The sequence below is a fragment of the Doryrhamphus excisus genome, linkage group LG3 (genome assembly GCF_037039965.1).
Source record: "Doryrhamphus excisus strain RoL-2023G ecotype Guam linkage group LG3, RoL_Dexc_Guam_v1.1, whole genome shotgun sequence".
In the NCBI taxonomy this organism is placed as follows: Eukaryota; Metazoa; Chordata; class Actinopteri; order Syngnathiformes; family Syngnathidae; genus Doryrhamphus; species Doryrhamphus excisus.
The window spans coordinates 17,067,724-17,088,568 of NC_136359.1; the positions used below are offsets into that span (position 1 = coordinate 17,067,724).

Consider the following 20,845-nt stretch of genomic DNA (forward strand, 5'->3'; position numbering starts at 1 on the left):
CAACTAACCGCCCTTTTTGTTGACAAAATGACTCTCCTTTAAGGCCCCAAGCAAGTCATGTTTTTACTTCAGGAGAACCTGAACATCAGGTTTCTTTCATGAACATTTCAACACGTATTAATCTTTGAAGAAGCTCAAATGGGATGACAGTATATCACATGGTGCTGAATTATCACCATCATATTGATCGAATAACACTTGGTTGGCTGTCCTTATGGGCATTCACCTACAATCTGCTGTTAAAAGCCTCTCTTCTTGGTTCTGGTTTGATTTGATGCTGTAAATCCTGCAGACTGGCTTTATCATTATAAAACACTCAGACAAAACTGATAAACCTTCACTGACAAACAGTGACTGACTTAGACCTCTACAATCATTAGTGAAGGTCAGTCTCATGTGCTTTAGAGGCCAGTATCCCAGACTGTACACATAAAGACTTCATTATTCAGAGTATCGGTCTCTCGGGGTAGAACCGGAATGAAATTATACTTGCATTGTAGGAAAGAAAAGTCACCCAAATTTTTTACTGTAACTCTACAATGTTTTAAGTAACATTCTTAATGCATTAAAACAATGGACCAAAAATAATCTAACACTTGTGAGACAGCCCAAATATTATAACTGTCTAATAACACAGTACTCCGAGGGCTACATCAACACTCAGAATTATGAGTTTGCCCCACACAGCATGGAGAACAGAGGAGAAAGAAGACAGGGCATGAAGCTGCGCATTTATTCAGTACAGAAAAGTATGTATTTTTGCCCAAATACAAATACACTATAAGCAGGTAAGACAACCATCTTGTCAATGTAGAGTATATATGTTTAGTGAGATCACCACAACACAATATAGTGATTGCTGTTTTAAATGATCTCACAACACAAACAATAAAAATAGTTTAATAAGCATAACAATAACATGGGTTACTGTTGCGGCTAAGGTCAAACTCAACTCTGACCCCCGGATGTAAGAAAGACTTCTACTAACTTCTTTTTTATTTCTTACTTGTATTTCTTCCACAGAAGACTACTACAGGGGTCATAATTCCAGTTCAACGCCCCCTAGTGGATGTGGACAGCGTAAGCAAAGACGTCAGCTTTGTACCTGTTAAATATCCACGCCCACTTCAGTTTATTTTAAAGGTTGTGTTCAGGTAAGTCTTTATTAAACAACTGACAGCTCATTTTGTTTTTTTGTTTTATTATTAGCATCGAAATAAATAATGTTAACAATGTTATTTTTTTGTTCCACAACCCGTTCCACTTGATGTAAAAGTATGTTAAGTTGTGGTTCTTGTCCGGCTCGGTGACTATGGGGTTAACTTCTCCACCTCCTCCTCCTCCTCCTCCTTCTTCCACAGTTGATCCACATAATGGGATGTGCCACCGAGTCGCTCCGCTGCTTTAAGCTGCAGCGGGTCAACATATTGAACGCAGGAGGCGGCGCGACATGCGCTGAGTCTCCGCGTGGCGTCCTGCGTGGGCTCGGTGCCGCTCAATGGTCGTGATTGCATTTTAAAGTCAAAAAGGAGATAGACTTTGTCACACGTGGCGGTTTGAAGGCGTGAGAGGATCCGCTGGTCTGGCCCTGTCGGTTCGGTTCACACCGAGAGAGGGAAAACGGGAGACATACGGAAGACCACATCCACGGCGCCACCTCCACTCAGCATCCCGCAATGACCGTGACAGCGGCACAAAGCCCGGCCTCCACTCACCACACATGCACGGCGGCATGGGTGCGTCTCCACGCTGGTTTTTGCAGATGAGGATTTGCAGCGCGGTTGCGCAATGAGGCAATCTGGAATCAAGTAAGGACTTTATTGATACATAATCAGACAATATGGCCGATCAGAGCAACATCCAATCCGCCGCCTCCAAGAGCATCCGGCCCTTTAAATCCAGCGAGGAGTACCTGTACGCCATGAAGGAGGACCTGGCGGAATGGCTGAACACCCTGTACGACCTGGACCTGACAGCAGACACCTTCGTGGATGGTCTGGAGACAGGCTGCGCCCTGTGCCGGCATGCCAACAATGTCAACCGGGCCGCCCAGGACTTCCAGCTGGAGTACCCCGAGGCGGCCCAGTCCATGAAGCTCCCCCGCAAAGATGTGGTCTTCCAGTCTCGCAACGTCAGCCCAGGCTCGTTCCTGGCTCGGGACAACGTGTCCAACTTCATCAGCTGGTGCAGGCAGGAGCTGTGGATCAAGGACGTGCTCATGTTCGAGACCAACGACCTGGTGGAGAGATGCAACGAGAAGAATTTCATCCTCTGCCTGCTGGAGGTGGCGCGGCGGGGCTCCAAGTTTGGCATGTTGGCCCCCATGCTCATTCAGCTGGAGGAGGAGATTGAAGAGGAGATCCGAGACCACCAGGTTAACCTGCAGATGGACCCCGGTGAGCCGGAGGAGCAGAGTCCGCCCAGCAGGTGTTTCAGCCGCAAGGAGAGCTGCCACAGCGTGGAGGACGAGCCAGAACCAGAAGCTTTCGTGTGGCCTCAGAAGAGAGTTTTATGTGACATGAGAAACCTGGACGAGCTGGTAAGTTAGCACACAAAACCTAGATGTTCATTTATTAGCTACAGCAGGATCATCTCATGAGTCGGCACTGTTTATGTAACAACATGTTCATTGTGATATTTCAATATTGGTCCCAGGCAAACACATGAAATGCTGCAGCTTGATGAAATTCCATGACATGACAAAACAATATGTTTTGCCTTCTTTTAAACACATGTAAAGATGTTTGTTATTGTGGTTGGGCTTAGATATTTCAGTTATTATTTCAGTACTTCAATTTAAAATTGCATTGTGATTTGTAGTGAGAGAAGGGAACAGGTGGAGGAGATGCTAGAAGAGTGGAGGTTTTCCCGCAGCTAGACGGAGTATATGTGTGTGAATGAGAGGGACCGGAGTGGAAGAGTGAGGTTACAGGGAGAAGAGATACAGAAGATGGTGAATTTTAAGTACTTGGGATCAACAGTCCAGAACAATTGAGATTGTGAAAAGGTGGTGAAGAAGTGTGTGCAGACAGGATGGAACGGGTGGAGAAGAGAAGGAAAAGTATCAGGCGTGATGTGTGATAGAAGAGTTTCAGCTAAAATGAAAGGACAGATATAAAAAAAAAACTGTGGTGAGACCAGCCATGTTGTTTGGTCTGGAGACAGTACCACTGAGGAAAAGACAGGAAGCAGACTGGAGGTAGCAGAGATGAGGATGCTGAGGTTCTCATTGGGAGTGACCAGGATGGATAGGATGAGGAACGAGTACATCAGAGGGACATTACATGTTAGGACTTGACATAAAGTACTTTATCGGCCAGACTGAGATGGTGAATATGTTTGTAGAAGGATGCTGCATTTAGAGCTGCCAGGTAGGAGGCGTAGAGGAAGACCAAAGAGGAAGTTTATGGATGTAGTGAAGGAGGACATGAGGGTAGTTGGTGTGAGAGAGACAGATGCAGTAGACAGGGTTGGATGGAGGAGATTTTCTGTGGTGACCCCTGAAGGGAAAAGCCGAAAGAGAAAGAGGAAGAATTCAAAAAATGAAATTCGTATATGATATAGATTTTCTCCTTGTCAAGTGCAGAAGACATGTGAGTCAATGTGATGACCACTGAGGGTGTTGCCGCACATTTAATAAAAGTAGCATTTCAGTGTGTGTTTTTTTTTTTTTACTGCTTTGCTACATTCCTTCTTACCTGAGGGGTCAGAGTGGGTTTGACAGCTCACATAAACAATGTGAAATCTCAAGAGGTCAGCTCAGTGACATTTCTCCTGTCAATGGCATGTCAAGGCAACTTTTCAGTCGTCAACATCAGCGTTGCTATAGTGCAGACTTGAAATACAAATCAGGAAGTTTGTTTTTGTGTGTCCACCTACAGTATTTCCCTTCCTGTCATTGTGGTTAAACCTGTTGACCTCTGACCACATGAGAGAGGCAAAGACCTCGTTAAGAGCTCATCTAATGAGCAAGCAGACAGAGCCTCAGAACACACGCTTAATGTTTGCACATTGAGGAGAAGAACAATGAGTCTCTTTGACACCAAATATGACAGCACAGAGAATATGCTATGGGGTGGGCATGGTGACGGGGGTTTGACAGTCAAGATGGTCAGACAGCAAAGAAGAACCCTTCTGGCCTGGTCTTTGTGTTGTTGTTGTTGTAGACTGTTGTAGAGACAGGGTACACAACTCCTATACATTCATTCATTAATTTTCTACTACTTATCCTCACAAGGGGTGCTGGAGCCTATCCCAGCTGTCTATTGTCTCAACAAATGACACGGTTGACTCACAGAAAAAAATGAAAACCTGAATCATTTAGCAAGACCAGGGTTCGATTCCACCCTTGGCCATCTCTGTGTGGAGTTCGCATGTTCTCCCCGTGCATGCATGGGTTTTCTCCGGGTACTCTGGTTTCCTCCCACATTCCAAAAACATGCTAGGTTAATTGGTGACTCCAAATTGTCCATAGGTATGAATGTGAGTGTGAATGGTTGTTTGTCTATATGTGCCCTATGATTGGCTGTCGACCAGTCCGGGGTGTACCCCGCCTGTTGCCCGAAGACAGCTGGGATAGGCTCCAGCACCCCCGCAATCCTCGTGAGGAAAAGCGGTAGAAAATGAATGAATAATTTCGCACACCACTGGTTGATGTGAAACCATAGTTTTGAGCTTGATAAAGCAAACAAAGTGGAATGTCTATGAAAGCAATATTATCATTATCGCCATATAAACTCTAAAAACAGCAGTCTGCAGTAGTCTCGGTTCAGTGGGGTCATGTGGAAGGACATCACAACCAAAATAGTCATAATGCTACCCCCGCTAAGTGTGCATTTACGACACCATTAATGGGGTGCATCACTTACATACATTAAATTGTAAAGCCATTTAAATCATTGCAATCCTTCTTGATATAATTAGACTGCTAACTGCAATGTACTGTACAATCCGGATAGCTTTGACAATGTTTAATATAAAGGTCATTGTTGTGTGTAATGTACCTTTAGTGTGCTTTAAATGAGAAAATCCAGGTCCATACAACCATGTGTTTGTCATTTTATAGTATTGTGGAGATTGTCTTTGTTCATCTATTAAATGATGCAACATGTGCATCCTTGTTCAAGGAGGAGAGGGCAAGTGGCAAGGTTTCATTTTATTGGTCCACAATGTTATCATAGCAGACTGTGTGGCTTCTCCCCTCTGTAATTCAGTCGGAGTTACTGCATCATACAGGATGGGTCGCATTTCACTCTTTCCTGAATGACTTCCTTTTCTTTCCCTTTATCCATTGATTTCTAATAATGCAACATTGTTCATTGCTCTATTAATATCCAAGATTGCTATTGATGAAATATCATCGGTTATCTCTGAATCATTGACACGCATGAACACATGCATCCATTATGGTGATGGTGGAGTGTTATGCCTATATATAAGTATATGGCTGTCAGGGATGCTCCATCAGGGTTTTACACTGCTGATTGCGATTCGGATCATGAGTGAGATTGGCTGATACCAGTCACATGGATTAAGTGTATTTATTTATTTAAATATTGATCGAAGCATCCCTACTAAATATTGTTATGCTAGGAGACCCGAGTTTCCTCCCACATTCCAAAAATATGCTGTATTAATTGGTGACTCGAAATTGTCCACAGGTATGAATGTGAGTGTCTATATGTGTATTTGTCTATACATATGTGCCCTGTGATTGGCTGGCGACCAGTCCAGGGTGTACCCCGCCTCTCGCCAGAAGACAGCTGGGATAGGCTCCAGCACCCCCTGCGACCCTCGTGAGGATAAGCAGTAGAAAATGAATGAATGAATATTATGAGTGTACCAACTGCTCCCAAAGCAAACAGTCCTGGCATCATGTTTGCAAAGGTGGTGCATGTCCGGTTAACTTTCCTGGTTCCTGTCACTTGCTGCTTGTGCCATGTCACCGTTGTTGTTCTTGTGTGACAAATCCGCCTCCTTTGTCTTTACTCATCTCACCGTGGGACCGCTTTCCACTCAAAGTTGAGGAAGTAGCCAGGGTCTCATTTCCTTCATTAGAACTTGAGTCAGTGTTGTGTGCGTCAGTTGGTCTGAGAAGTCAATATAGCACGAGTGACATCATTGAAAAATCTTCTGCTTCTGTTCCTGCATGCATTTGTACATGCATATACCCATATGCCCATATGATGTTTATGCTTTACACCTAGAGAGGGATTATTGCTCCATGGGCATGCTCTGTATGCATTCCATAATATGCATCCCAGTATAACCTTATACTGTTTTTTCTAGAAAGCAGTTAGGCCTTCAGCTACCATACCAATATTGGTATCCATATATGAAAACACAAAACACCATCCATATGCCGTATTTCTTAACTGCTTTCTCCTCACCCGAGGTTTCAACATGAGTTCATACATTCCCATCCCCCCCACCACTCATCACTGGTGACGATAAAGCAAAGAGCAGAACAGTATGTCTTGCGGTAAATGAATAGACTGCCACTGCTGACGGGGCGGTAATCAAATGCTGTCGCTCCAATCAAAGTCTTTGTTTGGATGGAGGGGGGGTGCAGAGGTCAGGGTGAAGAAGGGGGTAGCCTTTATGGACGGTATTAAATGTATGTTCCACCTCATGCATTGAAGACAAACAAACAGAAACAAAAGAACACGTGCCTGGAGTGACTTTACTGTACACTCGGCTAAACCTGACTGCAGTGGATGCTGCTCTGAGAGGAAAAGCTACAGTAGAAAGCAAGAAAACTAGGTCATTCCTGCCTTGCTTTGGGTCACACGCTTTGCTGAGAGAGCATGGCATCACTCACTGCTTCTGCCCCTTTTGTCACATGCTCTCATGGCTTGAAGGTGCCACTGCTTTTTTAGCTTTTTGCCTCATGGACTTGGACATGGCACAGTGCTGAATGTTAGGAAACAGCTGACTTTATTGCCTTTCTAATGGCCTTTGATCACCCTCATGATATCAGCTGATTGTTCACATGATTAGCATTGAACTGCTGTTTGTCTCAGCAGGCTTCTGTCTGCATGTTGTTATTTTTTGCCTTAAGTATCCTCAGGCAGGTCTCAGGTGGCGACTGCACAGAATGAGGACACTACTGATTCTTGTAATTGGACTTTGTCTTCAAAACAGCTTCTTTAAGATAGAAACGTGACATATGGACGCACAGCGTGTTTGAAATTAATGCACCTTTCCTGGCAAGAGCGCAATAGTTTGGCGGATATTTCACGTTCATGTTCACAAAAACTGTCCCGTGTGAAATTCAGTTTCATTTGAAGATTTGTTTTAATTCAATTTGTAAAATATCATACCTTTATTCATTTTTACTTTAACCTTTTTTGCTGATTTATTTAAACTTATTACACAATTTTCCCTTAGGGGAAAGAGTGAGTGAACAATGGCAAGTGAAGAGAAGCAAGAGCTGAATTTAATGTAATAATTACAATAGTCTCTTTAATTGCAAATGTTGATCTGAAATCGGAGAATATCAATGTCAAGCTGGCAAGAGAGTTTGTGAATCTACTGTAGTATAAAATCTAATGCAGTCAAATAAGAATGACATTCATTTCCATGTGTGTAGTTGCTGTACTTTGGTACTTTCCAGTAAAGACAGAAGAAGATATATTGTAATGTGTTTCACCGTTAAAATGTGCCATATCATCACAATTTGAATGATCTTTCTGTGTGTTCTTGCTCAGGTGCAATTGACTCACAGACATCAAAACATGAAAATATCTCACATAAATTCCAGTGCAGGGAGTTTCTATAATCTCTAGTTTTTATTGTTGAAGTTTGGTAATAATTATCCCTTGTGCGACAATCCTATAATGAGCTTGTTCCTGTAGGCTAACACACCTATGTTTGATGAAAGCAAGCAATAGCATGTTGGCTCTTGAGCTGCTATAAAGAATAATTTCAGTCGTGCCTTAGCTGCTTCGTCTGTTTTCGTCAAGAAAACGGGGATATCATGCAACATCTTTGTCTGTTCCCCTCCCATTTCCCCCATTCCACATCCCAGGAGGTCGGCTCAGCCCTCGGTATCAGTCTATCTCTGCCATGAATACTCCCTTCTAGGGTTTGCAGGTCAGGAAGGAAAGGAATGAAGACTTGCTGCGCAGATAGGACTTGTCCGAAAATTGGGACCTACATTATTATGTTGGGGTTTTTCCAAGCAGCGCTACTGACAAAATGAAAAAAATCAGGGTGACAGAGCAGAGGCTCACAGACAGAAAGAGGGCGGGAGCATACACTGTACAAATGTACAGTAAGCAAACAAAGCAGGCCAGCAAGACAGACGTAAGACTGCTGAGCCAGTATAAGGGTACCCAAGGCGGGTGAAGGACTGTGTATCAGCTGTGATTCCACCCCCATTCATTATAGGAGTAAAAGATAGAAAGAAAATGAGATTCTTCTAAATTGACTGTAATACAGGTGAAGGTCATGATTCTTTCATCCTATAATCCTTGAAAACAGCACAGCCTCATTGTATAGAGACAATGGATGGAAGCTGTTGGCATCGTCGCAGCTTCTTGCTACATGTTGTAGGATGGAATGACATCACAAGTGGTCAAATGCAGAACACTGACCCCATATTACTCGACCAAATACACCCACAGTGGCGTATTATTGTGTAGTAACAGGAATACGTCAGTACTCCCATACAGTCTGATGTGCTGCTTCACACATTGGTGATTCATTATTTCAAATCATAACAAACGTTATGAACCCATAATAATATTATTAATACTATTCTAATTATTATGAGACAGTTTCATCAAGAAATAGAAAACAAATAATTATAATAAATAATAACGATAAACACAGGACAGGAGGCATGGCCTGGAATAGCATGTATGGAGATATTGGAGATTTACAATAATCTTGCTGCTTTGAATGTGAGCTATTTACTTCTAATGTACTGTATATTACACGTTCTTCAAACCTGTCGACTAAAAACCTGTTGAGTCAGAATTTTAAGTTGAGTTGCACTTAAAACTTGCTTATTGCCACCGCAACATCATTAAAAACATGTAAAAATATAACTGTACAATGTTAAGTTCATATATGAGTCATAACAAATATGCCAGTGATAACAATTGGGATGATTTGACAGTACTTGATTTTTAGATATCAAGCCATAATTAACTTAATAACATTTTATTCACATGGAGTCATTTGACCCCATAATTATAGCGGAGCGTCTTGCTTTGCAGCTGAACTTTGTTACAAGCAATACAGAGGGCGTTCAAGGCGCTCCCCACGCTATTTAACGGGTGTAACAGCAGCGAACATGAAAGGTACTGTAGCTATTTTTATTGGATTTCCAAAGTAAAGTGGCTGTGCTTCATCAATATTATCTGTGTAGAAGAAGTATGCGTATATTTTGCAAACGCATCAATAATGACTTCCACGGCAAATAATTTTACAGGATGCAATTACAGTCAATATCATAGCCTACTTAATAAAATCAGGATATTCCAGTCAGGTTTTTATATCTTTAGGATTACCTCATCAATGAAGAAATCAAGATAGGACCAAACCTTAACAATGATACATTTAATCATCACTGATTCTTAATAATATAACAAACAGAAGTTCAGAATTTCTCGAATTTCCATGTCGCCTACCTTTCCTTTACTATCCTGCAAAATAGTGACCCTTGACAGAATGTGATTGCGTTACATTCTATAATCCAACGAGGTCCTGCACACACTAGTTTGAGTGCACCGCCAAGGGCAACATGTGAGTTCTCCAATCCTGAGAGAGAGCCATGCAGTGTGGTGTAGCACTCGCACATCTTGCCCCACCCTGCACTCATGTCTGACTCCAGTTGCCTAATAATCAGCCCCAACCACAGCAAGTGAGCTGGCTTGTGATCGCAATTCAAAATCCAGCTGGCGGCACTGGCTTGCTGACATCACCACCACCACCACCGTAGTCGCCTTTCTGCCATTTTGACCCTGCCCTCCACTTCTTTTCCCTTGATGATGCCACAGCCAGAAACAATGTCAGCTGAAAGGCAGTGCATACTCATCATCATGCTTGCTTGTTTTGGTGCTTTTTTTAAACTAGGATAAATTTGAGAGATGAATCGAGGTAGGTAAACTAAAAGGGCGAGGCATCGCCTAGGAGATGTTAAGAGAGGCAGGAAAATGACGCACACTCCCAACACATGCAGCATGAAACGGACCTATTGTGTTGCTGCAAAGGTCATGGTTACAGTGATTAAACATGACCTCATATGACTCCAGGAAGAGGTCACCACGGTTCCGCAATCTAACACGTGTGTCATGTTTTGTTCTCTTCAGGTACGTGAGATTCTGGGCCGGTGTTCCTGTCCAGCACAGTTTCCTATGGTTAAGGTGTCAGAAGGAAAATACAAAGTGGGAGATTCCAGTTCACTGATCTTCATAAGGGTATGTTTCTGCATCATACATAATTGTACATAATTGCATGTTACTGTTAAACATGAGGCTTTTTATGATGGAAAATGTATAATTCAGTAGGTTGGAAAAAGAGGAACAAGGAACAGACGTTCAAATATATTTTTGAATCCCACATATACACCTCATAAAAGAAGTTAGTTCAATATAACCGTGTTGATTTGCATAGAAACACATTGGTACATATGTACCACGTCAAATGCTAGACTACTGCTATGTTGCAGTAATGTCACTTTTCTCAGTTAATCCTAGATGTGTACTAATCTTTCATCTCATCAGGTGACAACTTTTGAGACATATTTCCCTACTTCACTTTGATTTGTGTGGTTCCACTTTGATGTAACAGTACTGTGGTTGTGCTCTATGTTTGTTTTCAAACTGCATTTTTTGGACCACTCCCAACACTGCCATTTTTCCCAGTGAGACACAAATAGAGCTTTAAGTCATTTCCTTTATCTGGAAAGTAGTTTGCTGGAGCAGCACTGTGTGGCTCAGCTTCAGATTGAGAGTTGCCATGATTCCAGCATCAAACCTCATAGGACTGGGTGGAGAGGCCGCTGCACGTCATGTATTGATTTGGTCTCACTTACCTAAATGCTGCCCCTGCCGGATTAATGGGCTCTTTGGAATGGTGTCCCAAATAGTGTGTATCTACAGGCTAGATTTGCCCCACTGTCAGTCTGAGTGGCACCATCTTGTCAAAATATAGATTTCATAGTGAAAATGTGAAAATAGTTTAAAATGCAACATGAAAAATTACATTTATTCTCCACACACTACATTAGGTACATCTGCTCATTTTGTGAAATTCAGTCTGCCTCAGAAATTCGTCTTTTACAGCTTATTAAGTTAAGTAATTTGATGATGGCATGTGATTGATGTCATTTTGCGCAGCCATTTGAGTAAGATATGTATAAATGCTCATTTTAAGGGTTGGATGAGAGCGTGTGTGTGTGTGCTCATCTGCCATTCTGGGAGCGTTTGACTTGTCAGATTAGTTCTCTTCACATTGTCTCCGCCCTCTCCTGGTTCCTCACGGAGGATGACAGTGATTATGCATATGCCTGAGCAGCCATACAAGTGCGGCCAACACGCCTTCTTTATTCCACCCAGTAGAGGAAGCTGCAGTCGACTTGAATGCCAAAAAAAAAACCCTTTTCAGCAGCTAATGCATTGTAAGGGGTCTTTGGGGCTAAACAAGGCCATGAAACAAAGCAAAGCAAATGGCCAAATGAACCATATGAACAGAGGGGCACTTCATAATGTTTCTTCGCCTCAAGGAAGTTCACTTCAACTGGAGGAGATGCTTTCAGTCAGAAAAAATGGAATTTAGTTTTGAATTTTAGCAGTACTATTAAAGAAATTGCTTCACCATGTGCATTTCTTCAGCTACTGTTGCCATAGAAACAGAGCCTCTCTAGCCTCAGCAGCCCAGCCGGAGATGCAAAGTGGAACATGGTCTTTGAGCAGACTCTTCGGGCAATAAGTAGAGACCTTCTTAAATGATTAATATAATATTCACCTACCTATCTAATACACCAAAACAAAGACTTAACTGTTCAAATCAATACAATTGGCATCCTAATAGGAGTTTGTTGATCAATGTGATAGATGCTGTGGCATTGGATGCTGTAAATCTGCTCAGATATTACGTTCATGTCGACTCCCTGTTGCATCACTCAATCACTCTAATCAGTTCATTTGTTTTCTGGCATGACATCCAAGGGATTGCGTAAATATTTCGGTAGGGCCAATTCGGTATTAAAGGTGCTGTCTGCCTGGTACTGCTTCATGCTATTATGTCCCTGCTACAAAACACTGTAAGCTCCGCGCCATGTAATGTGGCGCAGAGAGAAGAGACCCGATGCCGTTCAAATGTATGGATGTGTATGATTGAGCCTATCCCAGCTGTCTTCGGGCGAAAGGCGGGCTACACCCTGAACTGGTCACCAGCCAATCACAGGGCACATATAGACAAACAACCATTCACACTCACATTCATACCTAATTTGGAGTCACCAATTAATTTAGCATGTTTTTGTAATGTGGGAGGAAACTGGAGCACCCGGAGAAAACCCACACATGCACAGGGAGAACATGCAAACTCCACACAGAGATGCCCAGGCGGAGAATCAAACTCAGGTCTTCCGATCTCCTGACTTTGTGGCCTACATGCTAACCACTCGGCCCTTGTGACAAATATTGGCATTTATTTGGTCAATCTGTTCTTTTAAACCATCCTTAGTAACGCTTTGGTAACATACTATGCTAGCTGATAAAGGTGGTTTAAAAAATGGAAATTGGAGCCGAAGCAGGACGCCACCTTTTAAGTATTTATTAGTGTATTAAGTGATAATGAAATGTTCAAATTTGCATAATTTTGCACTCTTTTTGTCATGGGAACTGTAGTTCTTTTTACAGTGTGAACCTAAAGCTAATCTATTGTATTAATGTCTTTACATCACTACACATCAACATAGTGTATGATTTTGTCCTCTTTTTTTTCTGTTGTTGTATATTGTAAATCACCCTGCCACCCCAGTGTACTTCATGGTTTAAATTGAACAAATCAATTACTCTTATTCTTTATGCTTATTATTTTATCAGTATCGGCTCCAGCCTAAATGTTACTCAGTATCAGTCCAGAAATGAAATCAGTGGCATCGCACATCACTCATGTACGTATATAATTTTGTATTATTTTAGTAGCATAGTCAACTTATTGCTGGGTTAGCCACATCCGGCTATATGGTCATTAGCATATTTAGCATATTTTGCCTCTGTCATAATGAAGAAGACATGCCATACACTTATAAAGTTAATAATTGTATTTCAGCATAACTTATTGATGATAACTTTTGCAAAGTTTTTGTGTTTCTAATATTTTTGCTTCTGGCACCAAATAGAGAAGCAATAACAGTAGATGATGTACTAAACAAACAATTGTCCCTCTAAGTTATGTGATGGACTAAGTAAACTTCTTGTTAGCAGTGTCCCACAACCAGTGAAGCTGTCAGCCGAAAGCTAGGGCAGTGGAGAGTAAGCAGTTTATACTCTCATAGGTCTGACAGGGATAAGCAGATCAGCTGGTTTGACACATCATCATGCAGGAGGGGAGCGGCGTGAGCCAGATGAAGAGATGAGTGGATTGGTGGGAAATGTATTAGAGAGAAGGTGGGGTCAGACGGAGGCGTACATCCCATGTCTGTGGCCTCTCCCTGACCACGCTTTGGAACCCGGTGATTATACACTGTTCCACATGTGATGTGTCCAAAATAAATCTTGTGCCAGGCAAAGAGATCTGTTCTTATGGCTTGTCATAGGCTGCCCTCAGAGACCCAGGTACGACCTTTTAAAACATGTGGCCGATCGCTCCTATTACACAATGCAAGGCGGGGCGGTGCAGCGCATCAAGCCGAGTGTGCTGCTCGGTAGGACAGCATCTGCCTGGAGGGAGTTTGGCCCTTTGGTCTGATCTTCTGGATGTGTGTGGCTCAAAGAGCAGAGGAGAGAAGGAAGTGACACATGCACGACCCCCTCTGCTAGGGCACCCCTCCTTTCCCTGCTCGTCTCTCCGATAAATTCCCAGAGAGGACAGCAGGGGGTGAGTTGTTACCATGCTAATTTAACCACGCTGCCACATAGGGAATACCAAATGAGATGCATGCAAGAGGCCAAACGGAAAGTCTTTATGGTGCCGCTTCTTTATTATGCTATCCTTTTTCTGTTTGATTGTGAGTCGGCATGGCAATGAACGGCCCTCTTAGTGGCAGCAGCTGGGGGTGATGGAGGAGAAAAGAGGAGGTGGGCGGAGGAGGAGAAGTAGGGTTGGATCGAGATGTTATGTAACAAGTTCAGCAAGCTGTCCCACTTGTAGAGTTTGCATATCTATTGACTTGGGCTGGTTCAGCCATTTTAAGTTAGCATGAATGGCCGTGTTGTTGCCTGTTTATCCACTGAAAGCATGTTCTCTCCTCAGGTCCTTCGTACTCATGTGATGGTGCGTGTTGGAGGGGGCTGGGACACATTGGAGCACTATTTGGACAAGCATGACCCGTGTCGCTGTGCTGCCTTTGGTGAGGTCACTTCCTATTCCGCATCAGTTCCTTGACAAAAAAAACATTGTTGTATCTTGTTTGTCTTGAATCCCAGCTGATTTACCGTCTTAAACAAATGATTGAGCTGTGTTCAGGCAGGAAATTCAAACACCTCCATTAATTGCTATTATTTAGCATTGTGAACATTCTTTTTTTATTTAATACTGGCCTCTGAGTGATTGAACGCCAGCAAAGAACACACTCATCCAAGTTAGTAATGGAAAATGTGCTTTAACTTCTACTTAACATTATTATTCTTTAGAAGTCAGTGCAGTCCAGAATATTTCTATGTGGTGATGTCATGCAAGTCTGGACAGCTGACGCAATTGCAATGATTTAACTTGTGTTACATATTTAACCACATAGATCAAGCTCACACTGTAAATGAGGACCCATAAGCAGATTAGCATGTGTGCCGCTATCCAAAAACATTATTCTTTTTTTGATTTTTGAACTTTTTGGAAGTTTTAACCTCATGTTACTTTCACCCAATAGCCCATCGCTACCATCAAGCTAAAGGTCAAGGTCAGGGAGCCCAGAGCAAGTCCTCCAGTGCACATTCATCCCGCTCCACTAGTCCTGGTCCACACTGGCGCAATGATGGCATGGCACCTTACAAAGCAACCTCCTCCGGACCGTGTGCCTCTTCCTCCTCCACAAGGGCAGGCCACCCTCAGAACTCGACTGCTCCTCATGAACCCGAACCTCGTAGTGTTCTTCCACGGCCACCCAGAGACCGCTCTGAGCCACGGCCCATCAATCCTATCAGGTGAGTGTGTGTGCCAGTAATGTGTGGATTACAGTGCTGTCATGATACAGAAGTAATCTCTCTCAGGTCATCTTTTGCTCTTTTGTGCCACCCGCTATTGCAGACAGAGAGAAAGAGTCGAACATATGCACAACAAGTGCAAATGCCAGGAAGCAGATTAGATTAAACCAGAGCAGATTTATCTAATCTCAGGTGACATTGCCTTGATAAATCTGTCACAAACCACTACTCTTCAGCACCTTCTAGTGGAGAACATTCAGTGACATGCTGTCTTTTTTCACACTCTACTTTTCATTCACTTACTGAAAGTAGACATCATGGAGGATGATAGTCAGCATTTCAGTTCATGCTTGACTTTTCGCTGATGAACGTCTGAACTGGCAGATCAGTGACGGGATAGTGGTGACAAAGCCTGATTAGTAGTATAGCCTTGTCTGTTGCGTGTACAGAGAATTAGGCTTATAAGGTTAAAATCATACCTTCATTATACATTAGGATAAAAGTACCATTGTAAATAGATCACATATAGTCACAAATATGTGTTTATTTCGGCTTTAGGCCAATGTTGATTCAATTCTGTATTTAGCGGTGACTCTGAGCCGTTTGCTTTTCAAATTAACCCAGAGTGGGTGTTAGATTCCAGACGAGAGAAATTGTAATCGGCCAACTATCTCTGGACAACTGTTCAAAGCTATCTGTGGAAGTAGGTCAACAGGTGGACAGGCTTTATGCATGCAATTACCACGCCTGCATATCAATTAAATCCCTATGGATTATTCATTATTCCTATGGATTTTTTGCACTGTATTTTCAAATTATGCCACAACAGAATATAATTTAAATAATTGTAAATTTATTATCATGACCAAATACGAAATAGGTAAATGATGTACAATATGAGCAGTGACAAGTACAAGACAACACAGCCTTTTTTTCCCATCAAGCTTTACTCACATTTGCCTGCAAGTGACCAATAAGAGCGGATTATATAGTCAGAGTGGATGGTCCCACCGGTGCATTGCAGTAGAACAGGGCCTAATTGAGAAATAGCTGTGTGTTTAGCCGTGTGCTTAGTTCTAACCCTGTCCCTCTTGTTCTCATCCTAACGGTAATCCCCCCCAGCCGTCACAGCCCACTGTACTGAGAAACACTGAGCCTTGGGTCAGTCAGACAGTCTGCATGTCATCAGTCAGGTTGTCACAAAGCACACATTATTATAGCAGTCTGAAAGTTATTTTCCACAAATGTGTAGCATCCTTGATGACTCAGACAAAACACACATCCATCCATTTTTTTATGCCATTTATCCTCACTGAGGTTGCTAGTATACTGGAGCCTATCCCAGCTGTCTTCGGGCAAGAGGCGGGGTACACCCTGCACTGGTCACCAGCCAATCACAGGGCACATATAGACAAACAACCATTCACACTCACATTCATACCTATTGACAATTTGGAGTCACCAATTAACCTAGCATTTGGCCACTGGGAATGTGATATTCAACATTTAATTACTTTCTCTTGTCTTTATGTTTCAGGAACAGGGAGACAAAGCTGCCGGTGACCCGTCGTCTGTCTGCAGACAGTGACTCTTCCACATCTTCTTCCAAAGGAGGAGGAAGTGGGCGTTTCTCTCTTGGTGGGACATTACACCGCTCTAGTGAAGAGGTTGTCCTTCTTGTCAATCGCAAGGAGGGCAAGCATATTATTGAGAGGCCTGGAAATCAAACCACCCCGCGTACCGCATTGCCCCGTGCACGCAGCCAGTCTCGGGAGCGTTCGGCGCTCACTTCAGTACTGAAACCTAGCCCGCCACAAGCTCCGGATGGAGTACGGCGTTCATGCACAGAGAGGGGCCGATCCCTCGCAAACGAAGGCCCCAGAAGGCTCCATGCTCCACGTTCTCACAGCCAGAGTAAAGATCCTGGGTACAGTCGATCGAGTGAAGCCATAGTGGGGTCTGGTCCCACCCACAGGGATCCTCTTCCAGCAGAGAGACGAGAGGACTCTCGCAATAAACAAGTGCCCCCATCTTCCCCCAGAGTAGGCGGTGTGTTCTCCAAGAGGCAGTCGTCCTCATGCACCAACTCACCCATAAAAGGAGTACAAAACAACAACAGCCCCAGTAAAAAGACAATAAATACTCCCAGACCCCCTCGTTCACCCTCTACAGGAAAAGGAAGACTTCTGCCCCCAGTCACTTCAGGAGGTCGACGTTCTCCTCATTCGTCTCCACGGAATACTCATAATAATCATCAAGCTACCCGCTCACTTCGATCGTCCCACGTCCCTCGGTCTAATGGGCGAGGCCACAGTAGGAACTGTTCTGGGCAGGAACATCAGCAGCCTGAGGATGAAGGGCTGGGCTTAGGCTTCCAGATGCTGCCATCGCTGGACCCCCAGAGAGAGCAGGACCTGTATCGCAGCTTTGAGGCTGAGTACTTAGCCAATACGCAGCAAGCCAGAGGCGGATTGAGCCGAGGAATTGGCCAGCATTGTGTAAGAACTCATTCCGTGCCAACGCTCAGTGATTCTCACATCACAGATTCTGCTTATTCCTCCTCTAACTCTTCCTCATCCTCCTTGAACGTAGGCGCAAAGATAGGTACCCTGCCGAACCTCAGGGAGTCCAAAAGAGCTAACCTTTGCCCGTTTCCTCTAGATGACCCCTTGAATTTACTTTATGGACAGAATTTTGGAGGACCACACAACTTTGGTCAAGGGGAGCCTGAACACTGGAGAGAGCATGGAGGGAGTTTAAAGAAGCACCCAGCCACGGGCGAGAAGTCACATGGGAACTCGAACAGAATTGTCAATCAGGTAGCTCTACAAGCTATCCATTGTAAAAATATGAATGGAGACCATGGAGGTCCTCCTACAGAGGGCCAACAAGATCATGGTTGGCCCACAACACCACAAGGAGATGTCCCTGTTGAGAATCACCAGCCAAGCTTACCATATGATGTACACAGTGATGACAGTGATGGCCTCCCACCCCCAGAGGCCTGCCCATCACCTGTCCTCCTCCCGCCATCTGAGGACTGCTCCTTCCAGGATTCATCCAGTGAAAACTCTTCAATGTGCTTTAGCCTAAGCGAATCACACTCTGAATCCCCCCCACCTTCATCACTACTGGCCAATGGCGACACATGTGTGGAAGGGCTGCACACAAAAAAGACCAAAAGAAGTGTGACAGCGTAAACCTCATTTCAAAGCACAAACTGGCAAAGATGAAACCTCGCTCTGACAACAGGCCAGGAAACAGTCCCTCACGCATCCCCACACTGGTCAACTACCGAGATATGCAGGTTCATGAGGACCTTTCTCCTTGCCACACGCCGCCACACTCCCCTGAGAGCTCTTACACTCCCTCTCGCAACATCCTGCACCAGGCAATCACTGATCGCACCTTCCCTGGAAAGTCAGGGAGCTTGGACACTGAAGCTTGGATGTAGCACAGAGCAAGAGGAAACAGCACATGCCGGCGGTGTTGTCCTTGACAATGACTACTGTGTAATTAAAAAAAAGACTGAGCTCATAGACTCTATATTGCATGTCACATTGCTTTTATTTTGCACTCAAGCCAAATTATTTATTACCAAAGGAATGTTGTTTAACATGACAATTACTGTCATTTATTTGAAAGTGTGCTTGGGGAACATTTTGCCAATCATTAGTTTGTTTTTTTTATTTGACATTTGCAGAGCGATAGAGCGAGAGAGCATATGTGCTGCCATGTGCCCCATGAAGGGTATGGTCAAGTGCCAGAGATGTTAAAGCTGCAATTTCCCAACACACAAAACCTTAGTCAAAGGCGTTGGCCCCCTCTTGTGGTTTGCTATGGCCTTGCAAGTCAGAAAACTGATCATCCTCTCCCCTCTAGAGCTCTTTTTATTTCACTTAGTATACATTTACAGTATATACATGGGTAAGGTTTTGTTTGATGCAGTAAAAGTATTTAATGTCAGCTTTGGATTCATTGTGTTTGGGCCAATGAGGGTTATATTGCTTTTCTGTCGCTGTCACTGACAGAAATGAGTTTTTGCCTCCAACCAAAACATACATTGGAACACACTGCGTGATATACATGTACAGATGTCAGTAGCTTAGTAGAGAATGAATGTGTAAATATACAAATTCATGTTTGTGGGTGCTTTGTATATAAGATGGCAATGAATATAATGTACATATGTTGTTGTATTAAGTCCTGTGTTGCCTTAGCTATGCAATATTGGCGGTGAAATGCCTTGATGAGTCCCTTCGCCTTAAAATATTCTCACAGGTTACGTTTTGAATGTTTCGGTTAAAAATTACAACACTACAATGCGCTAATAATGGGAATGTTCATTATTACCAATTTGAATTCAGTGAACAATTCATGCTCATTTAAAGAATTATTGCCTATCAATCCAAATTTGTTTGACTTCATCGTGGAAAGACACACCCAATCTTCCATAGAAGAAAATATTCTGGTTCTAATTGACCCGAAGCCTCTTGCAGTGGTATGATGACATTTGATTGATAACGAGTGACTTTTAACTCCAGTGTCTGCATAAATAATAGATATGTAACGGGATATTAAAGGCTTCTGCTGTCATCTCTGCATAAGCTCGACAGCTAGAGTTCATTTGAAAGTTGTGTCAGTGCCCTGCACGTGTCTGATCTTAAAAAAATAACAGTTAAATTAACAGTAATAACACCCATGACCATATTGTTATCTGTTTAAGGAGACATTGCAGGCCACTGACACTCTTGACTGATCTTAAAATGACTGTGTATACATGTGTGTACATATTGTATGAGTTGAATGAAAGAGAAGTTAATATTTATTTATTTATGAAGTGATGTCTCATTGGACTCACATTGCATCCTTGGCCAAGGTACGGAAACTGCCCTATTTGGAAAAACATGCATTTTTTAGATGCCTATATTAAAATTTTCATGAATTTAAAGAGACATATTCTGTTAGAAATCAACACAGTCAAAAACTGTTAATAGTTGTTTAGTGGCTTTGCGAATCTAAACGTGTTTTTCATCTTGTAAAGGTCTTTAAAACTGATTGAATGCATATTGTTTGGTTATTTATGGAAGTCGATCAGGAATGGAGAACTGTGACATATAGTTAATCTCATCAAATTAATCTGCTCTCAAGAAAAAAAAATATTTAGTATTCTTTTCTCTGCCCCCAAACCAGCAAAATCTGAATGTTGTATGCTCATATTTTCACTTGGAGTCACTCTATTAAATGCACAAAAACTTTGATGTACAAAGAAAACTGCAATACTTCACTATTGTTTTTTTCACAGGTGAAAATGCTGTCAATTTGTTCTTTTAATAAATACTTTCCTCTGAAGTCTGAGAATGACCTGAACATGTGACGTGTCATTTTGTCTCTGCAGTGTTTAAACTGTTAAACTGTGTACACACGCCATCAGTATGCCGATGAACATGACATCTTCACTACAACATAAGCACTCAGCAATCATTACCCCAGTACTCCATAGTCCTCCCAAAGTTATTACATCT

At 42.9% G+C, this 20,845-nt stretch overlaps 2 protein-coding genes across 2 annotated transcripts in view; both read left to right on the top strand.

The window, feature by feature from the left end:
* LOC131128344 (AP-1 complex subunit beta-1) overlaps positions 1-20,845 on the top strand; it is a 117,350-nt gene that overhangs the window by 76,849 nt on the left and 19,656 nt on the right. The window lies entirely within an intron of this gene.
* On the top strand, positions 905-20,684 carry gas2l1 (growth arrest-specific 2 like 1). Its single transcript, XM_058069701.2, is given in 7 exon segments — positions 905-1,154; positions 1,362-2,539; positions 10,320-10,427; positions 14,434-14,530; positions 15,047-15,320; positions 16,858-18,470; positions 18,473-20,684. Coding segments are annotated over 6 exon segments (3,093 nt in total). The 5' UTR covers positions 905-1,154; positions 1,362-1,840; the 3' UTR covers positions 18,775-20,684.